This window comes from Xiphophorus maculatus, chromosome 22 (genome assembly GCF_002775205.1).
Source record: "Xiphophorus maculatus strain JP 163 A chromosome 22, X_maculatus-5.0-male, whole genome shotgun sequence".
In the NCBI taxonomy this organism is placed as follows: Eukaryota; Metazoa; Chordata; class Actinopteri; order Cyprinodontiformes; family Poeciliidae; genus Xiphophorus; species Xiphophorus maculatus.
In genome coordinates, this window is record NC_036464.1 from 18,063,026 (window position 1) to 18,084,950 (window position 21,925).

Below are 21,925 nucleotides of genomic sequence, written 5' to 3' on the forward strand. Positions count from 1 at the left end.
TCTCATGCACATGGATACACTCTAAAGGGAGGCAAGTTTATTCAAATGTGACTTATCTTTATTTAGCAGCAGCAGATTCCCACGGCGCGCTCTTTCACGTGTCAGAAAGGAATCATTTTGCCTCTTTAAAGCCACAAATGGTTGGAGCTCCAAGGATTTATATGGCGGCAGCTTTTAACATTTCATTTCACCTTCCTTTATTTTTCTGTTTACTCCCTGCAAGAACCAGATGTCATGACAAATGGGAGTAGAGTCCGCTCGAGACAAGAGAATTAATTTCCTTCCTGTAAAGAAGAGGAAACGTGTCACTGACTTGAGAGGCCTGTATTATGTGGGATGTGCACTTCAAGGTTTCCACTTTTTGTAAGACAGCTTTTCTGCCTGTGCCAAATCTATATTTGCTGATAAGACAAGAATGTGTTTAGGTTTGCTTCTCTTTAGCATAACAGATTAAATTCATGCATAATGTCAAAAATAATGTGCGTAGATGGAGATCATTCAGGGCATGGGAATGCTTGATCATCTACACAAGAAAAAACGAAAACATCTGAGAGTGGGATTCTTTGCCACAAGATGTGGGAGCTGGACTGTTGTTTTAACCAATGTATACAGTTTAATTAATGTGAAAGCATGTGTGAACATGGCCTAAATCTGATCAATTTTAACACTTTTTTTTTTAGAAATCATGTTAGACTGATGACAAGAAGAAATGCACCAAAATGAAAATTTGGGTCGATATCAATATTCGATATTAATAATGCTGCTATGGCCAAAAAACAATATTTGCAGATCATAGATTATATTATAAATATAGCATTTTGAAAACTTTAAAAGGAGCTAGTAGACACAGATGGCATCAAGATGAAAATAAATATCGGCTGTCCATATCAGCCTGATTTTATTTATTGGACTGCTACCAGTTTGTTTAAAAATGACTAATGTTGGCCGATACTGATGTGCCCATATTTTGTGCATCCCCAATGAAAAGTAATGAAAAACATATCTAAGTTGCCCTTATTATCATGCATTGAGTCTTCGAGTAACAATGAGATAAACATCTCATAAACATTGCCAAGTTCAGCAAAATAGCACCTTGTAAGCTGTCTTTAGGAATAAAGTAGAAAAACATAAAAATTTGGTACATGTTACATTTTTGAAGCTTTTCTCCATTATGGATTACTTATTTTTATTCTTATGAACATTTTTTATTCTTTTACCTTTTGGTCTTTCTTTTGGTTTTGTTGTTTTGTTTGTATTTCCTTCTAATTCATGTGAAGCACTTTGAACTGCTTTGTTGCTCAAAATGTGCAATATAAATAAAATTGCCTTCTTTTTCCTTACGTTTTCCAAACCAAAACTCTAAATGTGTTTTATTTTAACACACTGGTTGCATAGTTTGGGGCAGGGCATTGACTGCAGTCTATGGCAAACTATGATGAACTGCATACTCTCTCAGTGTTCAGCTAATAAAGTCTGCTGGAGCTCACCAAGATAAAAACTGCACCAGTGCGAGAAAGCGTCTCCCCAAATAAACTTTAACAAGAACCCTTTTCTCATCCAGCACTTTTCAGGATGAGTGGATGAGTTCGTTCTGAAAAACACTAAACACGTATTTATTTACCTTCATTTTGGTGCGTATTTACTGTCTAAAACATTCATCAACATGAGCCTAAAGGTTTGGAGAAGCAGCACCAAAATCTCCCTGATGCTCGGTGAAGGAATGCATTTCAAACATGAAACCCATTCACTGAAAGCTTCCATATTATTATTAGATGTTCCGCTTGTTCTTCCTACGCTGCTCCTTGCTCCCTCCTCGCCTCTCCGTCTCCGCTCCCCCCCGCGCGCTCTCTCCGCCTCCCCTCCGAGCTGCGCGCGGCGGACCTCGGAGCTCGCGGGCTGATGGAGAGACGCTCCTGACGTCGCTGCTCGTTTCGCAGTTTGCCCACACGAACGCGGATCGCGCTGGGGATAGGCGGACTGTATCGTTACCGTCAGTTCAAATTGGGTTAATCACACGAAAGCGGCCGTATAAACTCGACTCAACTCCAATGTGAGTATTTTCTTGTTTTAAATCACGAACACGGACAATGTATATATATTTTTTCCTTGCTTCATTTTTTTTTCTTTTTGAAGGGGGTTGGGGGATACAAAAACATTAAGTACCTGATTTTTAAAACGGTTACCCAATTATTATTATGATTATTTATTTATTTGTTATTTAATAGGTTATGAGTAGAAATGTAATTCTTTTGTATTTAGTTGATTAAGAGTGAGGGCATTAAATGTCACCTACATACTGCATCGTTGCAAACTGATCAAAGGTGAGCTACGTGCCTCCAGTTCTGTTTAAAAGCAAGTCCTGGTTAAACTGTTTCCAGTTCTGAACAGCTGGAGAATATCTCTGTGACATTTCTCCACGGGGTAGACTTACTGGAGTTCTGTAACACGCAAACAACTCTGTTATGAGTCAACCATAAACAGTGGATATGTGTGTAAATCTAAAGTTTATGGCTCAGCAACATCCCTTTTTAATACCTTCCTACACAAACACACGTACAAACTCGATATGTTCCTGTTGTTTCCTTATTATCTGTGTGTCATTTTGGACATTTGCGGTGTTCTTATAAATTATAAAAGTGTTTTAGTTTTTTTTTTTTTTTACAATATCAAACAACTGCCATTCTTTGCCCAAATAACATTATGGAACAAAGAGATCCAAGTAAATAACCTTCATCAGGTCTGAAGGGTCCAGCACGGACGGGTTGATGCCACAGTTGGCAACGCTCATATGGTTGCAGGACGTTTGTTTTCGCACACACTCTACCGAGACTATAGCTTCTGTAAAACCCTTCCTACTGCACTATCCATCAAGATGCTTTATCATAATCTGTGGTTTACAACAGTGTAGTAAACACAGCGATCATGGACAGAAGAACAACTATTATGAGTTCACAAATTTGGAGAAGAAGGAGGAAATAGTGACTGACGAGCTGCAGGACATCAGGTACTTTCCATGTTATTGGAAGCCACACAAACAGAGCTTCTGACCAGAACAGAGCAGGGGGAGCTCAGTGTTTTGGTCCAACAGTATGCCCTTCTTCAAGGCCTCGGACAATTGGTCCTTAAAACTATCCACCCTGATCTCTGAAAAACAGTCTCTGGAAGTCTGGAAGAATACTTCAAGCCATCTTCTGCACAAACCAACATGCCCATGAAGTTCTGACCAACCACAAAATACCTTCGCCCGGACAGGGGGCCGAAAAGTTCACCAAAGAGGCTGAGAACAAAACTATTCAATTTTTGTCACACAACTGCAGCAACAGAAACTGCAGAGCCATTGAGCAATGAAGAAAAACTAATGCTTTTCAAATGAATTCCCTACCCAAAGATATTTATATTGCTTTAATGTTCTTGAATCAGAGAATACTCATATTTTTTTGTTCTTCCAAAGGTTGACCATTAAACTTTAGCTTATTCAGCATCCATCCACTCGGGATCCAAACTTTACAGTTAAATGTATCAGGTGCTCTACCCTGTATGTCCAGTCAGCATTGCTTTTGCTTTTTTTTTCTATTTATTTCTCCTTTTGTCTCTGCTAACTTCATTAGACTCTGCAACATTTTTTGCATGATTTTTCCCACGATTTCCAGTTTGCCAGAGTCTCCCATCATCCATCACTAATAGGCAAAATTAATAGGTACTAATAGGTACAAAAATTTGATTGTTTGTGGGGGGAGCCACACCTCAGCTGCAGTCAGTTGAACATGTTTCAATATTTAGAACTGAATCTGGAGACCAGCTGGTTGTGTGAAATAAACACCGAAGACTCACAGTTTTTCACATGACTAAAACTTTAACAAGTTAAGGCTGGAAATAGCAGTGAAATGGAATAAAGGATTGGTAGCATCACTGTGGCAGTGTGACTGTTTATCACTATGATTTATACTCATTGCAGTAACTCTACTAAACACCAGATGTCGATGTTGAGCAAAAAAATCCAGGGACAGAGCAGGAATAAAGCCACCAGAAGAAGAAAAGATAGAGGGAAATCCTACCTCTTTTATATATCTACAAAAAAAGAAATAAACTTATGAATATTTATTATGAATTTATTTATGAATACATACATATAAATACACCGAAATGTATCTTTGCATTTTTGGACACAGTGAAACGAGATACTTGTGCATGCCAGAAAACAAATGACTTATTTATACTTGTTTACAAGTATCGCGTAGCCTATCAAATGTATCTTCATATACTGTTACTGTCTGACCCTGTAGTCACTTTCTCGCTCTTCCTCCTCTGTTGAACGGCAGAGCAGAGGCTCTGACGGGTAGGCAGGTGACCTTTACACAGTTCCACCCTTCTGGACTTCCAGTTCAGCTTCTAAATCACTCAAGTTGCCTATTTACTGACAGCTTGAGAGGGAAAGAGTTGACCCTTAATGTAATGGAACAGAGAGACAGATCCAGTGGGGGGAGTTACAGCATCTGTTCACAGTTCATAAGTCTTCACACACCTAAGTTAAACTTCAACTGCGCCTAGCCCTGCAGCATATTTGGTCCGCTGGGTGGAGAGCCTTTACACAGGATTTGTGGAACAAATGCCTAAGCTGAAAAGCTGTCAAAGCAGTGCTTCTGTTGGCAGGGCATTGTCTGGAAAGGCTTATATAATGGGGGGAGCAATGATAAGAAAGAAGGAATAAGTTGTGCCAAATTAGATTGTTTGGCCTGGATGCTGGGGTCCACCACAAATGGAACTAAGAGATTCTGTGAAAAAAAAAAAAACATTCATTAGGTGCTGGAATTTGGGAGGGATGAGTGATTTAGAAACATTATGGCAGTGTCCCAAAGCTTCTATTTCAGGACAGTAAGTTTTTACCAGACATTACCAATAGGAGTGGCGTATCGATGTCTTATTTCAGCTATGAACACTTTCACAATCGATGGAAATACGGTTTAAACAAGCTTGGAAAACAATTTGCAGTTTAATTAAATTATATGTGAGATCTGAATGTTTTCATGATTATTTGATCTTATTAATCATCAAACACTACAGAGAGAAGCTGTAATGCAATGGTTAAGACCGTGAGTGCTGTGTTTATGGGGCTGAAATCTAAGAATTTTACGAATCTAAAAGTTTTTTTTATGCATCTTCAGGGTCACATTTTGGAGCACTGTTTCTCCAAAACCATCACAGGTTTTATTTGCTTGATTTTATTTAAATTCAGCTGACTTCAAATTGTTTAAGATAACATAAACTATCTTGAATAAAACTGCGTGTACGATTAAGTCATTTCATCCTGGTTAAATTCGAGGTGCTACTATAATTATAACGCTGCAAGGATGAGTCACCAGCACATAGAAATATTTTCTGTTATATCAAGAAGTACTTCAAGTGAAACATTCTTCATTCTAGACCTGCAGCTACAAGTCTTGTTTTAACAGCTTGTGTTAACACAATACAAAGAAAAACCTAAACTGTTCTAACAAGTTGTTTCTTCAAGGGCTGAGCCGATCCACTCCTAAAAGAGAGATGTAACTCAGCATGGGAACATGTGTGCAGGTCACAGTTGCTCCCACACTTATACTGCACATGTGCACCACTGTGGTATTTAGGCAGCTTCTTCTCTAATATCACAGCAAAGAACTATGAGAACATTATTTATTGCAACAATAGTCCATACTTTCTTCACTGAGTCACACTGTGCAAAGAGTCAAACTGCCTGCATAAACTCATTTATGATCATTTTGACTAATATTTATCTTTGCACTGAGGAGGGAGAGGAGGGAGCAGTTCAAATTTCATGGGCAGATTGTTAAATGATCCATGAATATGAAATAGCATCCACTGAAATTTGTGAATTCCACACTTTTGTTCCCAATTCACATTCAGGGGAATCACAGGGGATATGGAGCAAAATCTGCACCATATTTAATTAATTTCTTCTGTTTTAGATGTTAGAATTGTGAAGATCGTTCATTTATAATTCTTGTTTGATTTTACACTTGGCTCATTTAGCTTCTGCTCTATTTTTACCCAGAGTTCTTTGAGAAATTGCTGTATAGAAAAGGCTGTTAGTGTATTATGATCAAAACAAACATTTTTTTAAAAAACGGGACAGCCCTCATAAATCCACCATTCTGCACTGCCCACCCAGACTGACACACAATCTGCCATATGTATTTGCCCAACACTTTCCCTTTACCTCTAAGGTAATGTTTCATTTTAAAGTTTCGCCAAACCAAATGACGCATGACTATAACAAAAATATTTGAAAGCTTATGTATAAACTGACACGCACAGATGCAAAATCTACTTCTACTTTTATAAACACCATATCTGTGCTCCAGATGTCACTGTGGACTGTGGTTATAAATAGTTGGTATGATCCTTTGTAAGGCTTATGTCCATTTGTCGAGACTGTACTTTTGTGCTTCTACAGCCAGCTAGTTCAATAGTGTGAAAATCTATGCTAAGTTTTTTTTTCTTTTTGTGAAGCGTGAAAAGAGATTGGAGCAATAATCCAGCACGGAGCGATGGATTAAGGTGGTTTACTGAGCTGTTTGTGCTCTCAGGGCAGTTTGAGATTTCCTGTAAAAAAAGGATTATCTTGGTTATTTTGATTCTTTCACATTACTTTAACTTTTGACGTATTTCCTGTCCACACATAAAATATTTTATGATTACCTCAGTTTCCTCATCTATCTTTGTTTGACCAGTCTTCTTTCTTTTAGTAGCATTAGAAATTTTGTTTTGCCTCCCATTTCCATGGTCTGCAGCCAAGCTTCAGTCACACGATGTACTGTAACGGATCAAGATGTGCTTACATAGTTGTAAACATAAGGACGTGATTTAAACATTTTTCAAGTGAGGCAGGGGAGTGTATGTGTGTGACCGTGCAGCGTGCTGGCTCTGATTGCCTCTTCTGTTTAACTAACAAAGATCCTCATGAGAAACCCTTCATATTCTGAGAGGTTTCAGTCCTACCGATTTATGATGCATGGCGAAGGTAAAATTGTGCACCTCTACATGTCCTGCAGCATTTGTGTCGGCAAATCGTCATTATCAGTGCCATTTTTCTGCTGTCTAGGAAGGATGAGATGTGCATCATGTTATCATGAGTGCAAGATGGAGGGTCAAATATATAATGAGATTGCTTATGTCCATTTTTTTCCCCTTGTCTGCATATGTTTAATCATCGTGCAGGACTTTAACTTCCCATTTAATTAATGCCATAGTTGGCACCCATCTTAACAACCAGAACATATACTGCTAAATTAATTGTCAAACTTATGTCCATTGTCAAGAACTATGAGTATATTCTTCCTTTCCTATGCATAGTGCAGAAGAGAGCCAAACCGATATCGATCATTAGTTTTATTAAATGGCCAGTTCCAAATCTCAGCTTTAGAGTCTGAAGATCCACAGCTGATTAAAAATAATGAGGACCATCATTTTTCTAATTTACATGTGCAAGCTACTGATATGGTGTTGTCATTACTAATAATTAAATGGAACCTCAGTTGGCGACATTTGATTAAATAATACAGATCTATAGTCAAAAACAATCCAATTAGCCCCATCTACAGCTGAAACCACAGTTTGCAAACAATATATAAAAAGACTTAAAAAATTTTCCACACTGTTTGATGTGAAATCAGAATGAACTTTTCTAGTTCTAGGTTAATTAGGATTACCGACATATTTTCCTAATTGCTAAATGCCAGAATAATGAGAGAGAATTGTTTGAGGTTATTTTTATTTCTTTCTTCAAAAGTCAAAAGTTTAAATGTACTTCATTAGTGTTGGTACCATAGTCCTTAAACTGTATGACTTGGGTCAAATGTATTTGCTTTCCTTCCATAAGCTTCTCAAACTAGTTGGCAGGAATTTTGGCCCATTTCTCTTGACAGAACTGGTGTTCCTGAAACGTGTTTATATGTTGCCTGGGTCACACATGCATTTTCAGCTTTGCCCATTAAGGCTTGATAGGATTCAGATCAAGGCTTTGTGGTGGTCTCTCCAAAACGGTGACTTTGGCACCACTCTTGAACATGATATTAAGGCATTTAGATTTAAATTAGGCTATTCAATTTGAGGATAGCAAGGGACAAAGATGAAAAAACGGGAATAAAGGCTTGAAAATTAGAAGGATTGTTGTTCCAGGAGGACAGTGACCAGAAAATGGCTGGTTGCCACTATGAATACTTGATTCAGTCACAGAGATTTTTACAGCATCCAGAACAAAATGGTCCCAAAATTATGGTAGCAAAAAAAATAACCAAAAAACAAAAAACAAGTCTTGTGGGAAAAAAGGTGCAATGCAAAAAACAACAACTCCAAAATATGAATGAAGTGCACATGAACGGTAGTGTTCATGTTTGTAATATATAAAGATAAGCTACTCAATATAGTATGTGTTAACTTGAGTTCTTATAAGAATATCAAGTAATGTAATTTGTTGCTTTGCAATGTTGACGGTATATAACATAATGCCCTTAAGATATTGTCACTTCTGTATCTTTAGAATACAAAAATATCAAGTGAAAATGTCCAATTTAATATAAAAATAAAATAGTTGTTTCTCATTCTGGCTTTCTCTTGACTTTGATTCCACATCAATCTAGATGCCAAGTTGTTTTAGGACATTATCGTTTAATGCACAGGAGTGCAACGTTTTCTTTTGTTTTAGGTTTTTGATGTGACTTTACCTCATTCCTCCCATCTTTTCTTTGCTTCCTGTCACAGATCAATTTTCATACTAAATAAATCTCAGGGTTATATCTCATGCTCATTCTTATACTGCTCATCCCTCAAACCGCCATTTTGTGTTTTCTCTGAATCTATTCCTCTGCTTTGTGCATTGTTATATAAAATATTTTTCTGATATTTTAGTTAGCTTTGTTTGTAGGAGGTAAAGACGTTGAATTTAGGATTACTATCAGAGACACCTCCACTGTAAAAAGTTGAAGTATTTTATTAGGAGTGGCTTTCGGTGTCATTTTAAGCAGGGCATTTCTGTCCACTGATATTTCATTAAATCAGGTCCTTAGTACCTCTAGAGGGATCAGAAATAAGTTCTCCTCCAGGCCCAGCAGCTATCCACACAGGCATGAGGATATTAGCATGGATTCCTGATAAATCTTCCCTGAGCTATCCCATTATGACATCTGCACATGTGTGTAACCACTTTCTATGTGACTTTTCATAACTTTTATCAACCTCCTTTTCACATATGAGTTCAGATCTGGCTTAAGTAACCCAATCTTTACAGTTGTCTTGCATTTAAAGTCAAGAAAGAAAGGTCTTGCGAAAAAAGAAAAAAAAACTGAAATTGAGCTAAATGTTGTATTTTAGGTATTACTAAAGGTGTGAATGATACAAAATGCCTTCATGCAATATTCCAAAAGCCCCAGGTTTCTTAATTTTAGGCGATACTTATATGTGAGACCCATCTTTCCACCGATCTTATCTGCCTTTTCAAAGATTTGAAAATTGGCTACTGTTCCCTTGCTCTTTGAGGGCTGAGAGGGCTGACTGTCAGAGCTGCCCACCAGGTCACAGCTGCATGTATGTGGTAAACAATAGTCACCATGATGTTGCTAATTTGGGGACATTATAACTATATTCAGCAACATTTTTATTAGCTGCGAATGACCCCTGACTGTCTGATGGGCATTATGTATACTGTTCTTTTTTTAAATAACTGTGGTGATATTGTGCTCCAAAAAAACAACAAGATAATTTACAATTGTGATGAACAAATACATAAGAACCAACTTAATCACATAATCCATAAGCTCAGAAGTATGCAAGTCAACAAAAATATGCTTACCAATGACTTGCGGATGAAATGAAAAAAAAATATTATATTTAAAGTTATATTATTTAAAGTTAATACTATATTTAAAGTACTGTATTTTACATACTGTAACATTTTTTATTTTAAAAAAAAATTCTACTTCTCTTTGCTGAACTCCGCACATGATTGTATGGACTTTTTGCTTCTTTTCACTATGTCCATTTGATATAAGGACATAGTGGAGATAAATTGACAACCCCCTGTATCAATACCCAATTTAAGCCTCATTGTTATAAAACGTTGACCTTTCAGATGTGCAGAGTATGAGAGTGTTGGGGTGTTTTTAGTTTGGCATTACAGAACAAACTACACTTATATCCTTGAAACTCCTACCACTGAGCCAGGCTCTGTGGGCATTGTACAGCCCTTTCCATTAGGAAACTGGTCCTTACATAGCAGACCACACACACTCTGAAGGTAACCTCAAACATTTTTGGGGTGACTCCTGTTATAGAAATGTATGATTTTATTGAAGTACTTTTAGGCAGCTAATGTTGCTTTTTGGTTTCAAAGCCATACATTTAACACCTGTTTCTGTTCTCCAGGAGGAGCTTTTTTGCTAGTGATGGATCGACATAAAATGAAGAGAAATGAGGATGTGTGTGTAAACACAAGCACTTCTATGGAAACCCTACCTATTTGAGGAAATGATTCCCTGGCTTCGTTTTCCTCATGCCTGCTGCTCCACTTCTGCGTCAGCATGTCTCTAAAACACAGCAAACATTGGAGCCACACACACACCGACTACAGCTACAGGCCCCACAACTTGCCCCTGACTGACAACTGTGGGAAAAGATCCATCAGGACATTTGTGGACTTCAGGCACACAAACATGCCTGAAGGTCTGGACATAAAAGGTTTCCCACTGTTGTGTTTAATCAACTTGACATGTGTCTCGAAAGTCAAAGTAGTTAGCTTCCTTTTGGGCTTGGTGCTGACGTTTCTCATCATGGCTTCGTACCTCCTGATGTGGGACAGAAAAGGACTTCTGCTCTCTGCCTTCCCCCATCCTTTCAGACCCGTGGTTATCATGACCAGTGCAACAACTGCTGAAGATTCTCTTGACAGGGGCTTTATAGATTTGAAAACCCTGGTAAAGATGATCAACTCTAATGAGCAGAATACGTCCAGGAAGGTACCTGACAAAAAGGACGTCATCAACACAGACCCACGTGTAAGTCTGAGAGACATTTTTATGTACATTAGCCAAGTAAATGACTAAAGATGTTGTTAATATTATAGGAGCAGACTGCACAGAGCCTTGTGAATGTGTTCTTGAACCTTTTCACAATTTGTCATGTTACAGGCACAAACCTGAGCATATTTTTGTGGTTCTTATGTGATTGACCAACAGAAAATAGACGGCGATTCTAAAGTCAAAGGAAACGTACACATGGTTTTTTTTAGAAATTCAGAAATTATGCCATTAAATGGTTTTCAGGACTCAAACATCAATACTTTTGTAATGTTTTGGTTCCAGCTTTGTTCATGTAGATATTGAAATGTTTCACACAAAACAGCTCAGTCTCAGTCATGTTGGCTGGAGAGTGTCCGTGAAGCTGAATCTTTGACTCATACCTCAGATTCTGAATTGGTTTGAGGTCTGGACTTTAATTGAGCCATGGTAACACAACAAGATGTGTCAAACTAGTTATTACATTGTACTTCTGGAATCATGTTTAGAGCGAATATCTTGCTGGAAGGTCAACCTGCACCCAGACTCAAGTCTATTATAGCCTCTACCAGGTTTTCTTCCAGGATCACCCTGTATTTAGCTCCAGCCAGAATGCTACCACCCAAAAGTGTGTCAAAAAGTTACAATTTCAACTCATCTGACCTGAACAACTTTGAAAACGACAAATGAACTTGCTTATGAATATCTTTACATCTTCTATATAAAGGGCAGATTTGTGGCGTGCAAGACTATCAAGAGATTCTCATCTGAATCTTTTAGCATCACCATGGGTCTCTTGGCTCCTTCTCTGGCTAATTATCTCATTGTCTTGACGAAATGTGTTAAACGTTCAAGGAATGTGAAAACCTTTGCAGCATTTGGCAAATCACAGCGGTAAGCAAATACATGACAGCAGCTTCACGTTGGAATAATCTTTGCAGTAAATATTAGTTTGATGAAGCTTGAAGCTTATAATGACCTGTTTTTCTAAGCAACATACACTTTTTAAGTGTTGGTTTAGGCTTATCTGTAATACCCTCTGGTATAATATGCTAATGCTTTTCTGCTCATTACAGCCTCATTATAGGTTTCCATGTACAACCCAGACTATTGCAGTGTTTGTAGAAATACCAATGACAGATGTTGCAACACGTGCGAGTCATTAAGTTAAATATCAGTTTGTGTTATGTGTCAGACATATATCAAAGTGAAAAACGGTTAGACAGACAGTGCCAAGTAGGTGATGATTCATCTGGGGTAAAGCTGCAGAATCCTGTAATATTACCCATAATTATGAATGACTGATGTTTTGATGTGATTGTGGAATGACTTCAGGTATAACAGTGCCACAAAAAAAAATCATACCTGCAGTCAGCATATGACACAGTGAAAAACAGAGTCCTGCACCCCATTTTTATGTTCTTTTCTTTAGTTCTTTTCAGTGATTCCTCGCCATTTCCTGCCCCACATCAAGAGCCCATGCTGGTACGAGGAGCTCTCCGGTGATATTGGCACGGATCCCTACAAGAACAACCGCTTCAGTCTCCGCTCCAAGAGTTTCAAGAACGTGTGTGACCACATGAGAGCCAGATTCCACCAGAATGTGTGCGACATCGACGGGAAACGCTTTCGCCTGCGCTGCTTGCCGTACTTTTACATCATCGGTCAGCCAAAGTGTGGCACGACAGACTTGTTTCACAGACTCTTGATGCTTCCAGAGCTTAAATTTAACACCATAAAGGAGCCACACTGGTGGACCAGGAAACGCTTCGGTAAGGCTAAAGTGATCTGGATCCGGAAGTGTGATGCAAACATTTGCAGCTGTGTGGTTTCAAAAATCATGAAGGACTCATACATGTCACATGGTGTGAGATTCAAGTTATAAAATCTTTATAGTATGGGGGTCATACTTTACAATGAAGATGTCGTAATGTGTGACTTATTTGCAGCAGAGCTACATGGCAGAAAAAAAATATTTAATAGCAGTTCAACAATTATTGGAAAGCAACACTTAAAGAAAATATTACACATTGCTTAACATTTGTTGTTAAGCAATGGTCAAGCAGTGTATATTTCCCAGAATTTTAAGCAACGTGCCTTTAAAAAGTGTTCATTGTCCTTCAACTTTTTCGCATTTTGTCAGGTTATACACAAACTGCAATGTATTTTATTGGGATCTAATGTGATAGACTGACACAAAATAACTCATAACTGAAATGAGGGGAAGGTGATTAATTTGTAATAATTTAAAACAGCTAATTTGTGTTGACAGATATTCCACCTGATCCATGGATGCCTGCAGTTCTTTCAGAGTTACCATTGGTCTTTTGGCTGCTTCTCTGATTAATGTTGTACTTGGCAGCCGGTCAGTTTAGATGGCCTGTCGTATGTTACTCTTTCTATTTTCAGACAATGGATTGAACAGTTCTACTTGAGGCTCTTGTTCTTTTTTTCTTTTATTTTTTTGACAGCACAACTTTATCCTTAACCTTCTCTGTTTTTTATGATGTAAGTCTTGATCTGTCACTTAAAATCCCAATAAAATACATAATGTGTAAAAGTCTGGAAAATGTTTAAGAAACGTGAATAAAAATATGTAAGACAGTTGGTGCCCCTGACTGCTGAACTAGTAGTAGTTTGCCTTACCAGTTAAGGATTTAAAAATCAGAAATATTTATTGAAAGTGAAGTCAGAGGCAGCTTTAAGCCGAAGCTCAAAATATGAAATGTAAGCAGTAAATCAGCGTATCCTGATTTTTTCTTTGATTGATTTTTAACAGTCCTGCAAGTTTTCGATTCTTGAAAATTTTAAATAATATTTCAGTTGAGTCGGCTTTCATTTTTCTTTGTTTTCATTTTCACTGACAAGATACTGTACATCTACAGTGTAAGAAACCTAACTAAAATTTAAATAAAAAAACATTTTTTTTTATAAGTATAAAAAATTATTAAAAAAATTACAAATAACCTTTTCCGCAGCTACTTTACAAAATCTTTAGACTTAAGCTATTGCCAAAGTAATAGTAATTTTTTGACTAAAATTTTTTTTGCCTAAATCACTTTTGACAAAAAAAAAAAAGTCATAAACCGTTATTTTAGAAAGATGACAATATTAAGGTTTTATTATTATGAAAGTTATTTTAACTCTGAGTGTCTAGTGGGAAGTTCAGCACTTTATTAGAAAATCCACAACACAATTATGTGGTTTGACCATAAATTTGGTCAAATCTATTATAACGGATGACAATATTCACTGGCCTCCATTTGAGATGTACAACAAAGAAAGCTTGGTTTGTTCATTCAAGACATTCTATGGAAAAGCACTCCTTAATGAGCTTATAATGAGGGCTGTTTTAAATTTCCTTCTGCAGGTTATATTCGTTTCAAAAAAGGCTTCCAGGAGCGTTTTCCGATAGAGGATTACCTGGATCTGTTTGACTTGGCAGCCATCAACATCCAAGTAGGAATCAGTGGAAATTCATCTGGAGAGCACCGTGCAAATGAGATCATAACAGGTAAAAATGTGTGTGTGTGCATGTGGTGGCATAGGCTTGTGTGTGGGGGGGTGGGTTATGGGGCCTGTATGTCATTGTGAGTGGGTGAGAACAATTAGTAAAAGTTGGCGATGGTTGTATTTTAAAAGAATGTGTTCATTATTTTGCCTTTTAAATTACAGGAGTTTAACTGTTTGGTGGCAATGCTTTAAATCCAGTTTCTTGTTATTTTTACACGCAGCACAAGAGAGTTAATTTATGAGGCACACTTATTTCTAACTTTTGGTGTCACATAAAACAATTAGTTAAAAAAAATAAAGTGGGATGACAGTTTCAAATGGAAATACATTTGAGTGATTTTTACATAAAAGCAACCCTGCACTGCATGCAAATCAGAAAACAGACTAAGACAAAAACTGAAAAAAATATACAGTGAGTGCAGAAGAGTGGGGAGTATAAAACTGAATTCATCAACAAAAAAATGAGAGCACATTAGTTGAAAGCACTGGTGAAAAGAATAGTACTTAGCATATTGCTTTTTAAGAGATCACATTAGACAGCATCATCATGTTTAAAAGCAACCTCACTGAATTTCTGCAGTAGCTGGCTTGTTTTTTTTTAAATATTAACTATAATCTCTTTTTAAAAATTTCACATAATAGTCAAGAAGACTTTTCTGTCTCACATTCAAATGTAGGAACTCAAGTTCAGCTTAGCATGTTTGGTGATTATTTTAATAGAAAGGTCAACACTTTACTGTTGTTCAGTCAGCAAGGAAGTATTGCTGCTGTTCTGGGTAAAAAGTATGTTAAACACTTTCAATCAAATGCAGTTTTTCAGATTTCTTCTCCCAGGTTATCAGTTTGTACTGAGTAGTTTATGGATCTGTATAGATTATTTTTAGATCTAGTTTTACCTCGCCCACTGGGCAACGAAGGTTGATTTTGTTTTCCTTTTCTGCCCTTGTATTCATTGGAAATGAATAGAGGTACTCAAACTATTGAAGAAATAAATCTTCCTTATTAGCTGGGATATTTAATAACGTACAATAGGTCTGCCAAAGTAAGCAGTAAGAGTGTGAACGGACTCTCAATAAGCTCTGTCTGGTCACTTAACTCCCTTCCTGTGGAAAAATACCCCCAGCTCTGCCCTGCAGGTTCCAAACAGAAACAAACAGAATGACTGAAAACAGACAGAATCAAGATGTCGTAACACCCAAGTCAAAGTTCACACCCCAACTGGATTTATATGAAGCTGTGGAATTTTGGAAAAGGCATTCAGAGATAAAATTCTTAATGAACTGAAGCAATTTTGTCAAGAGGACTGATGATGTCATAGAGAAAATAAGTAACAAGTTGCTGCTGCTGGAGGTGGTTCCACAGTTCACTGAGTCAGGGTGTACTTTGTTCTTCCTTGCAGCGAACTGATTATTGAACCGATTTGCCGGTTTTGGAATTTTTATTGAACTTTTACTCTACTTACCATTTTGGAGTGAATAGACACTAATAAAAGTTTATTGCATTTTTCTGAATTGCCTTTAAAATGTGCTGTAATTCGGGCTTTTTGTGGTGTCATTCACAGGGGAAGCCAGCGCATCGACTTTGTGGGACAATCAAGCCTGGAGTTATCTCCACGGAAACGAGGAGCAGACAGAACCGCCGTTCCTAGCTCAAGACTTCATCCATGCAGTCCAGCCTGGCGCCAACATCATCATAATGCTTAGGGATCCAGTTGAGAGGTGAAAACAAACTCCTTCATTATAAAGATCTTTTTCAAAACGACAACAAAAATAAGCTGTCCCTGCATCCAGTGCAATTTAATGCCCGGCTTTCTCAGAACTCAGTTTATTGTGTCCTCAGGCTTTACTCCGACTACTTGTACTTTACCTTGGCCAATAAGTCTGCAGAGGATTTTCATCAGAAGGTGGTTGAGTGTGTCCAGTTGTTTCAGTCCTGTCTCTCTGAGAGGTCATTGCGATCATGCGTCTACAACACCAGCCTTTTCAACGCCATGCCGGTCAGCTATGTCCTTGCATCGCTTTTTAGATGCCTTATATCTTTTCCCTCTTTTACAGCAATATTTACTTACACTGAAGAATTGTTTAAAAATCATTTATATTTTAATATTTCTATCTGTCTGCCTTGTAATTTATTTCCAAGAACACACAACAACAACAACAACAACAAACAAACAACCCCAGCTTGAAATATAATGAAGCCGTTCTTGCTTTGAAAGGAGAAATCTTTCCATCTTGATAAGTTCTAATTTATCAAACTCATTCCTTGGTCTCTCCTCCTTTTTTCAGTCTCAAATGGTTGGTGACCAAACAGCTACTTTGGAAGATTGGCTACATTGTAAAGCCATCATAAGATCACTTGAGGAGAAAGATTAATAAATCACCATGCGATCCCATTTAAATCAGTACTCCTTTCTAGAGGGACATAAAGAGCTGACAAATATGTAGATGTTCTAGTGACCTCTGGAGGACTCAGTGTGCTACAGCATAAGCATAAAGGCCGTTAATTTACAACACTTTAACAATGCTGCTTACAAGATAGTTAGCATAATGACGAAATAACATTATGTGGAAACATTGAATCTGAAATCAATCAGGAAGTTACAGTTCTGGCACAAATAGTCTCCCAAATGGACACATGGTCCATTTGGGAGACGAATAGTACAACCAAATTGGTTACAAAGTGGCTTAAGGACAATAAAGTCCATATTTTAAAGGAGTCACCAAAAAGCTCAGATCTTAATCTCATAGACAATTTGTGAACATAGCTATTAAACTGACTCAGTTTCATCAGTTCTGCCAGGACTGATAAAACTGAGTTTTAACTTTCATCAAACTTCATAAAAAAACTCTCTCACATTATTCTGACATTTAGTAAATTGAAATACTATTGAAATAATAATATAATAAATAAACCTAACTGATCTTGAGAAACAAAGATTGTCTTTTAACACTAAATTTCTGGTTTGTAATTTAAAAGGATGATGACATTAATTTAGTGATGAGCTTTATTTTAACAGTGCCGGATTATTAATTGGCTTAATGGTAGAAACTAAAACATGTAGAGTTCAGCACTTCTTGTATTTTTCAATATTGAACTCACTGAGATAAAACAGTCTTGCCTTTAGAGTGAAACATCCCAATTCTCCTGTTGTAGATAATGCAAATTATATAAAGATATTGTACTTCCATTAACTATTTAAAAGGGTTTGCGGCCACAGGTTGGCCTTTCAAGCATTGACACAAATCAACCCTGATTGCTCATGATTATTGCAGTGAAGGATGTTAAACACTGCAGCACTGCAGTATTGATGTAGATTTTAATTATGCAGATATGCAGCACAGATGCTTTATTCTCTACTAATGTTCTTCTAACTCTCCTTAAAGAGCTGAATTTTTCATAAAGCTAATTTAAAATATGATTTAAAGTTATTATCCTGACATACCACCTCTGGATTCTTATTGTGTGTTATGTTGGTTTTTGCTCACAGGTGAGACTCACACTGGGAATGTACTTTGTTTTTGTCCTGGACTGGCTGACTATTTTCCAAAGAGAGCAGATTCTAGTTCTTCGACTGGAGGACTACGCAGCCAACCTCAGAAAAACTCTCAAGACAGTGTTGGATTTTCTCGGCGTGGGTATGTGGCATCTATCCATCATTTCTGGGAAGTCTTGTATGTTCGCTATTCGTTATAAAATATCCTCATTAGCTCTTTGTTTCTCCACTGTCCCTGCAGGCCCGCTGTCAGAGCAAGTGGAGACATCGCTGACCAAACGTCCAATGTCCAATACGCGCCGGGCGAAAGACAGGGTCCTTGGTCCCATGCTGCCAGCAACCAGGAACCTCCTCAGTCAGTTTTATCAGCCATTTAACAGTAAACTGGCCAGCATTTTGAACAAAAAGGCTTTTCTCTGGAGTTACAGCTGAAGCAGCCTGAGCAGGAATGAAATCGAATGGAGTTGAAAGATCAGAGAGAAATGTGACAGCAGACAGCAATAAAACGCCTGAAGTGAATCTAGAGTGAAAGAACTGATGCTCATGGCTCTTTGAAAGGACACTTCAAGTCAATATGAAGATGAAGTAAACAAACTCATTTCACAAAGTGCATTCTTGGAGTCCATGCAACAACATGCCTGAATAGTTTCCACCTAATTTATAACAGAAGAATGAGTCAAGTGCTGTAATAGTTTGTTTTGAACATGTACAAATAAACGGAATTTGTTTTGTTTTGTTTATTTCTGTCACATTTGGTTTTAGGTTTGAAAACCTAAAACCAAATACACTTCAGGGGATTGTAATTAAAAAATATGATTTTCATATTGGACTGCATATTTTCTGTTGTGGATGTTACTTCTGTTACAAAACACAATAAAATGAACAATGGTCAAAAAGAAGGTCATATAAAGTGAAACTTTACAACTGTAAACAGGAAACTGAAGAATAGACTGTGATTTAGGTGGATTCCACAATATAGTCTGTTGATGGGCTTATAGCCAGTCTAATTTATGATAAAGACTAGAACAAAATTTGGATCAGAGACAACTATAGATGAGCTTAAAGGAATTCAAAAACGTGAGACTAAAACTCTTAGGGACGTACTGTAAACTTCTGTTTGGTGATGTTTAACAATAGGTTTCCAAGTTCACACTGTATGTTTTTTAATCAACAGTTTTCGGAGACTGTTCCCTTCTGAGTTGAGTTTGGGTGTTCTGCTTGTGTATGCATGGGATCTTTCTTGGTACTCCAGGTTTGTCCAATAAATTAAGAGTGTGTGTGTGTGTGTGTGTGTGTGTGTGTGCCTGTGTTTCCCTGTGATCTGTCAAGTGTGTCATGTTTACCCTGCCTCACATTCATTGAACTCTCACCACCAGGATTTGGCATAAGTGCGCAACTTTGAACTGGTCAGGCTTGTTCGCGATGTCTTTAGGATCTCAGTAAAATCCTAAATATGGGTCCAGATGATTGTTGATTAATTAATGTACAGAATTTATTTCCTAATTTGACTCAGAGTTTAGCCAAGTGCAAATATTAAACAGTCAAATATACAACTCATGTAATTTTTGACATTTTGATTTTCAAAGATTTAGAATTCTGGCTAAATGTGTTCACATCATAGGACCTGTAATCTACAGATGTAGAAAAACAGACTAAACAAAAAAAAAGTAAAGTTGTGGAATAATGACAATCCCTATGAACTGAATTGGCTTAAAATAAAATGTGGGAAAAAAAGGTTTCAGGTTTTGTTGTTACCGACATACATGAAAGTACAAACACTGATCACAAGAGGGCACTAAAATACAGATCAAAGTTAAACATTCACCACAAATCAGAACCCATTTCTGATTTTATTGTGACATTTGTCTACATATTAGAAACTTGACTCTTTCTAATAAAAACAAAAACACACCACACTTAAAAAAAACACACAACACATTTCTATTTGAGAGTTATTGGCTTTTATTTTATTTATCTTTACAGTCTACTTTGCAGATCTAGATCACATTTATCTAGGGGAAAGATTGAAAGTTATGTCAAAGCACGTGCAATTCCAATTATTTCAACATAAAAAAACAAATAATCCATAACTTTTCCTTTATTTTGTTTCTATGAAAAAGAAGAGCGTGGGCACAATAGGATCCACTGCTGCTTGTTTGTTTAACGCCTCATGAAGAAAACCTGTATTTTCCACAAGAATGGTTCAAGGACTTCCATCAATAAGCAAAGAAACTTATTAGACAACAGAGTACAAACAGTGGCTGTTTACTGTACTATTTATTTAAAATGTGAAGGGTGTCCTGGACACCAAACTACTGAGAATTACTGATTGCCTCCTTTGTGTTATGTCTGTAATAATCCTGTTCAGGAATTTTAAAGAGATCAAAATGTTTGAGGTTATCAAAATGTAACACTTTCTGACTTATCTTAAGTGAGGAAGATGTGATTCTAAACAAAAGGAGATAAAACATGGTCAGAGAAGTACAGGAGATAAATTTAAAATGTAAACATACTGTACTGACCCCAAAGGGAAAAATGATTACCTAAGCAGGTACATTATTGACAGATTACATTATCAATTACATAAGATTATCTGGACAGCATGTTTCTTACAATCTCCAGTAGATGTGCGTTCAGTGTGTATATGTGTGGAGAATATCCAATAGTGTCTTACCTTCTGAAAGCGCTTCCTGCCAGGTTTGACCCAGCCTTTGTGAAAGATGCTGGTGCACAACTGATTTCTCACACACTCCTGCTGCTCCAAACTGTCACTCAGCATAGTATTCATAAACAACGACTCTACCTCAGCAATAGCTTTCTGTTTTTATTAAGTCAGAGGGTTAGGGTACCAAATAAGATGTTTGTGCACATAGTGGTACGTAAGTGAACATGTAGATGTGGTTAAGTGGATGGGATGTTGTTATGATTAACTCATTTTCGTTTTATATATACATTTATGTATATATATATATATATATATATATATATATATATATATATATATATATATATATATATATATATATATATATATATATATATATATATATATATATATATATATGTACATACAGAGAGAGAGAGAGAGAGAAACAACTACAAATGTATTTACAAAAAGAAAATAAAAGTCTAAAAGTGGCAAGTAGTTGTAATCAACCACCTACAAATAGTTCACCCCTGATAGTTTGCAGGAAAAAATACTTGACATTACACTTTCTTCTTATCTTGGATACAATGCACAGCATCGTCAGTCTGAAGGTAACAAATCCACAGAGAAGATGTGTTCAGGCTGGCTGATCATTGTCTTTGTTTTCTCAGCCACCTGTTTCTCTGTCTGCAGAGAAACAGCCAATAACCCCACAGAAATTCACAATACGGGCCAAACCTTTGCCTTCATCTGAAAGCCATCAAACCAGGAAATAAGCATATTAAAAAGATCACAATAATGTTTTGAAAATAAAAAAAATTGTATAGATGTGAAAGAGAAAAAAAACAAAAACAAACCTCCCATAAGGAGATCCACTGTTGACCCTGACTGACAGTAAGATCTATATCTTTACACCAAAGATTATTTAAATAAACTTCTAAGTCTTCTGGTCATTACCTTCTTTTCGCTTTAACTTTGCAATCAGATTTCACTTTATTATCTCTCTAGGTATACAGTTGATGTACAGTTGGTATACTTCACAGGTGGAATGATTTTCTTAAGCTAGCAAGCTTCCCCATTTTTCCTCTAAATGCAAACTAAGCTATTTGTAAAAAATTGCTATTATTATTTCTGCTGCATTAATCTGATTTTGTGTCTAAACCTCCTTGTGTCCGTTCAGCTGGAGGAGAAAACAGGTAATTGAAGCTCAAAGTCCTCCTCAGCCCAATG

At 36.9% G+C, this 21,925-nt stretch overlaps 1 protein-coding gene across 1 annotated transcript; it reads left to right on the forward strand.

Moving 5' to 3' along the window:
* The first annotated feature begins 1,894 nt into the window (after nucleotides 1–1,894).
* On the forward strand, nucleotides 1,895–19,618 carry LOC102227019 (carbohydrate sulfotransferase 15-like). Its single transcript, XM_014470949.2, has 8 exons — nucleotides 1,895–2,050; nucleotides 10,414–11,042; nucleotides 12,475–12,814; nucleotides 14,413–14,556; nucleotides 16,117–16,273; nucleotides 16,395–16,551; nucleotides 18,043–18,190; nucleotides 18,290–19,618. The coding sequence occupies exons 2-8, from the start codon at nucleotides 10,569–10,571 to the stop codon at nucleotides 18,478–18,480; spliced, it is 1,611 nt and encodes a 536-aa protein (XP_014326435.1). The 5' UTR covers nucleotides 1,895–2,050; nucleotides 10,414–10,568; the 3' UTR covers nucleotides 18,481–19,618.
* Nucleotides 19,619–21,925: the final 2,307 nt, after the last annotated feature.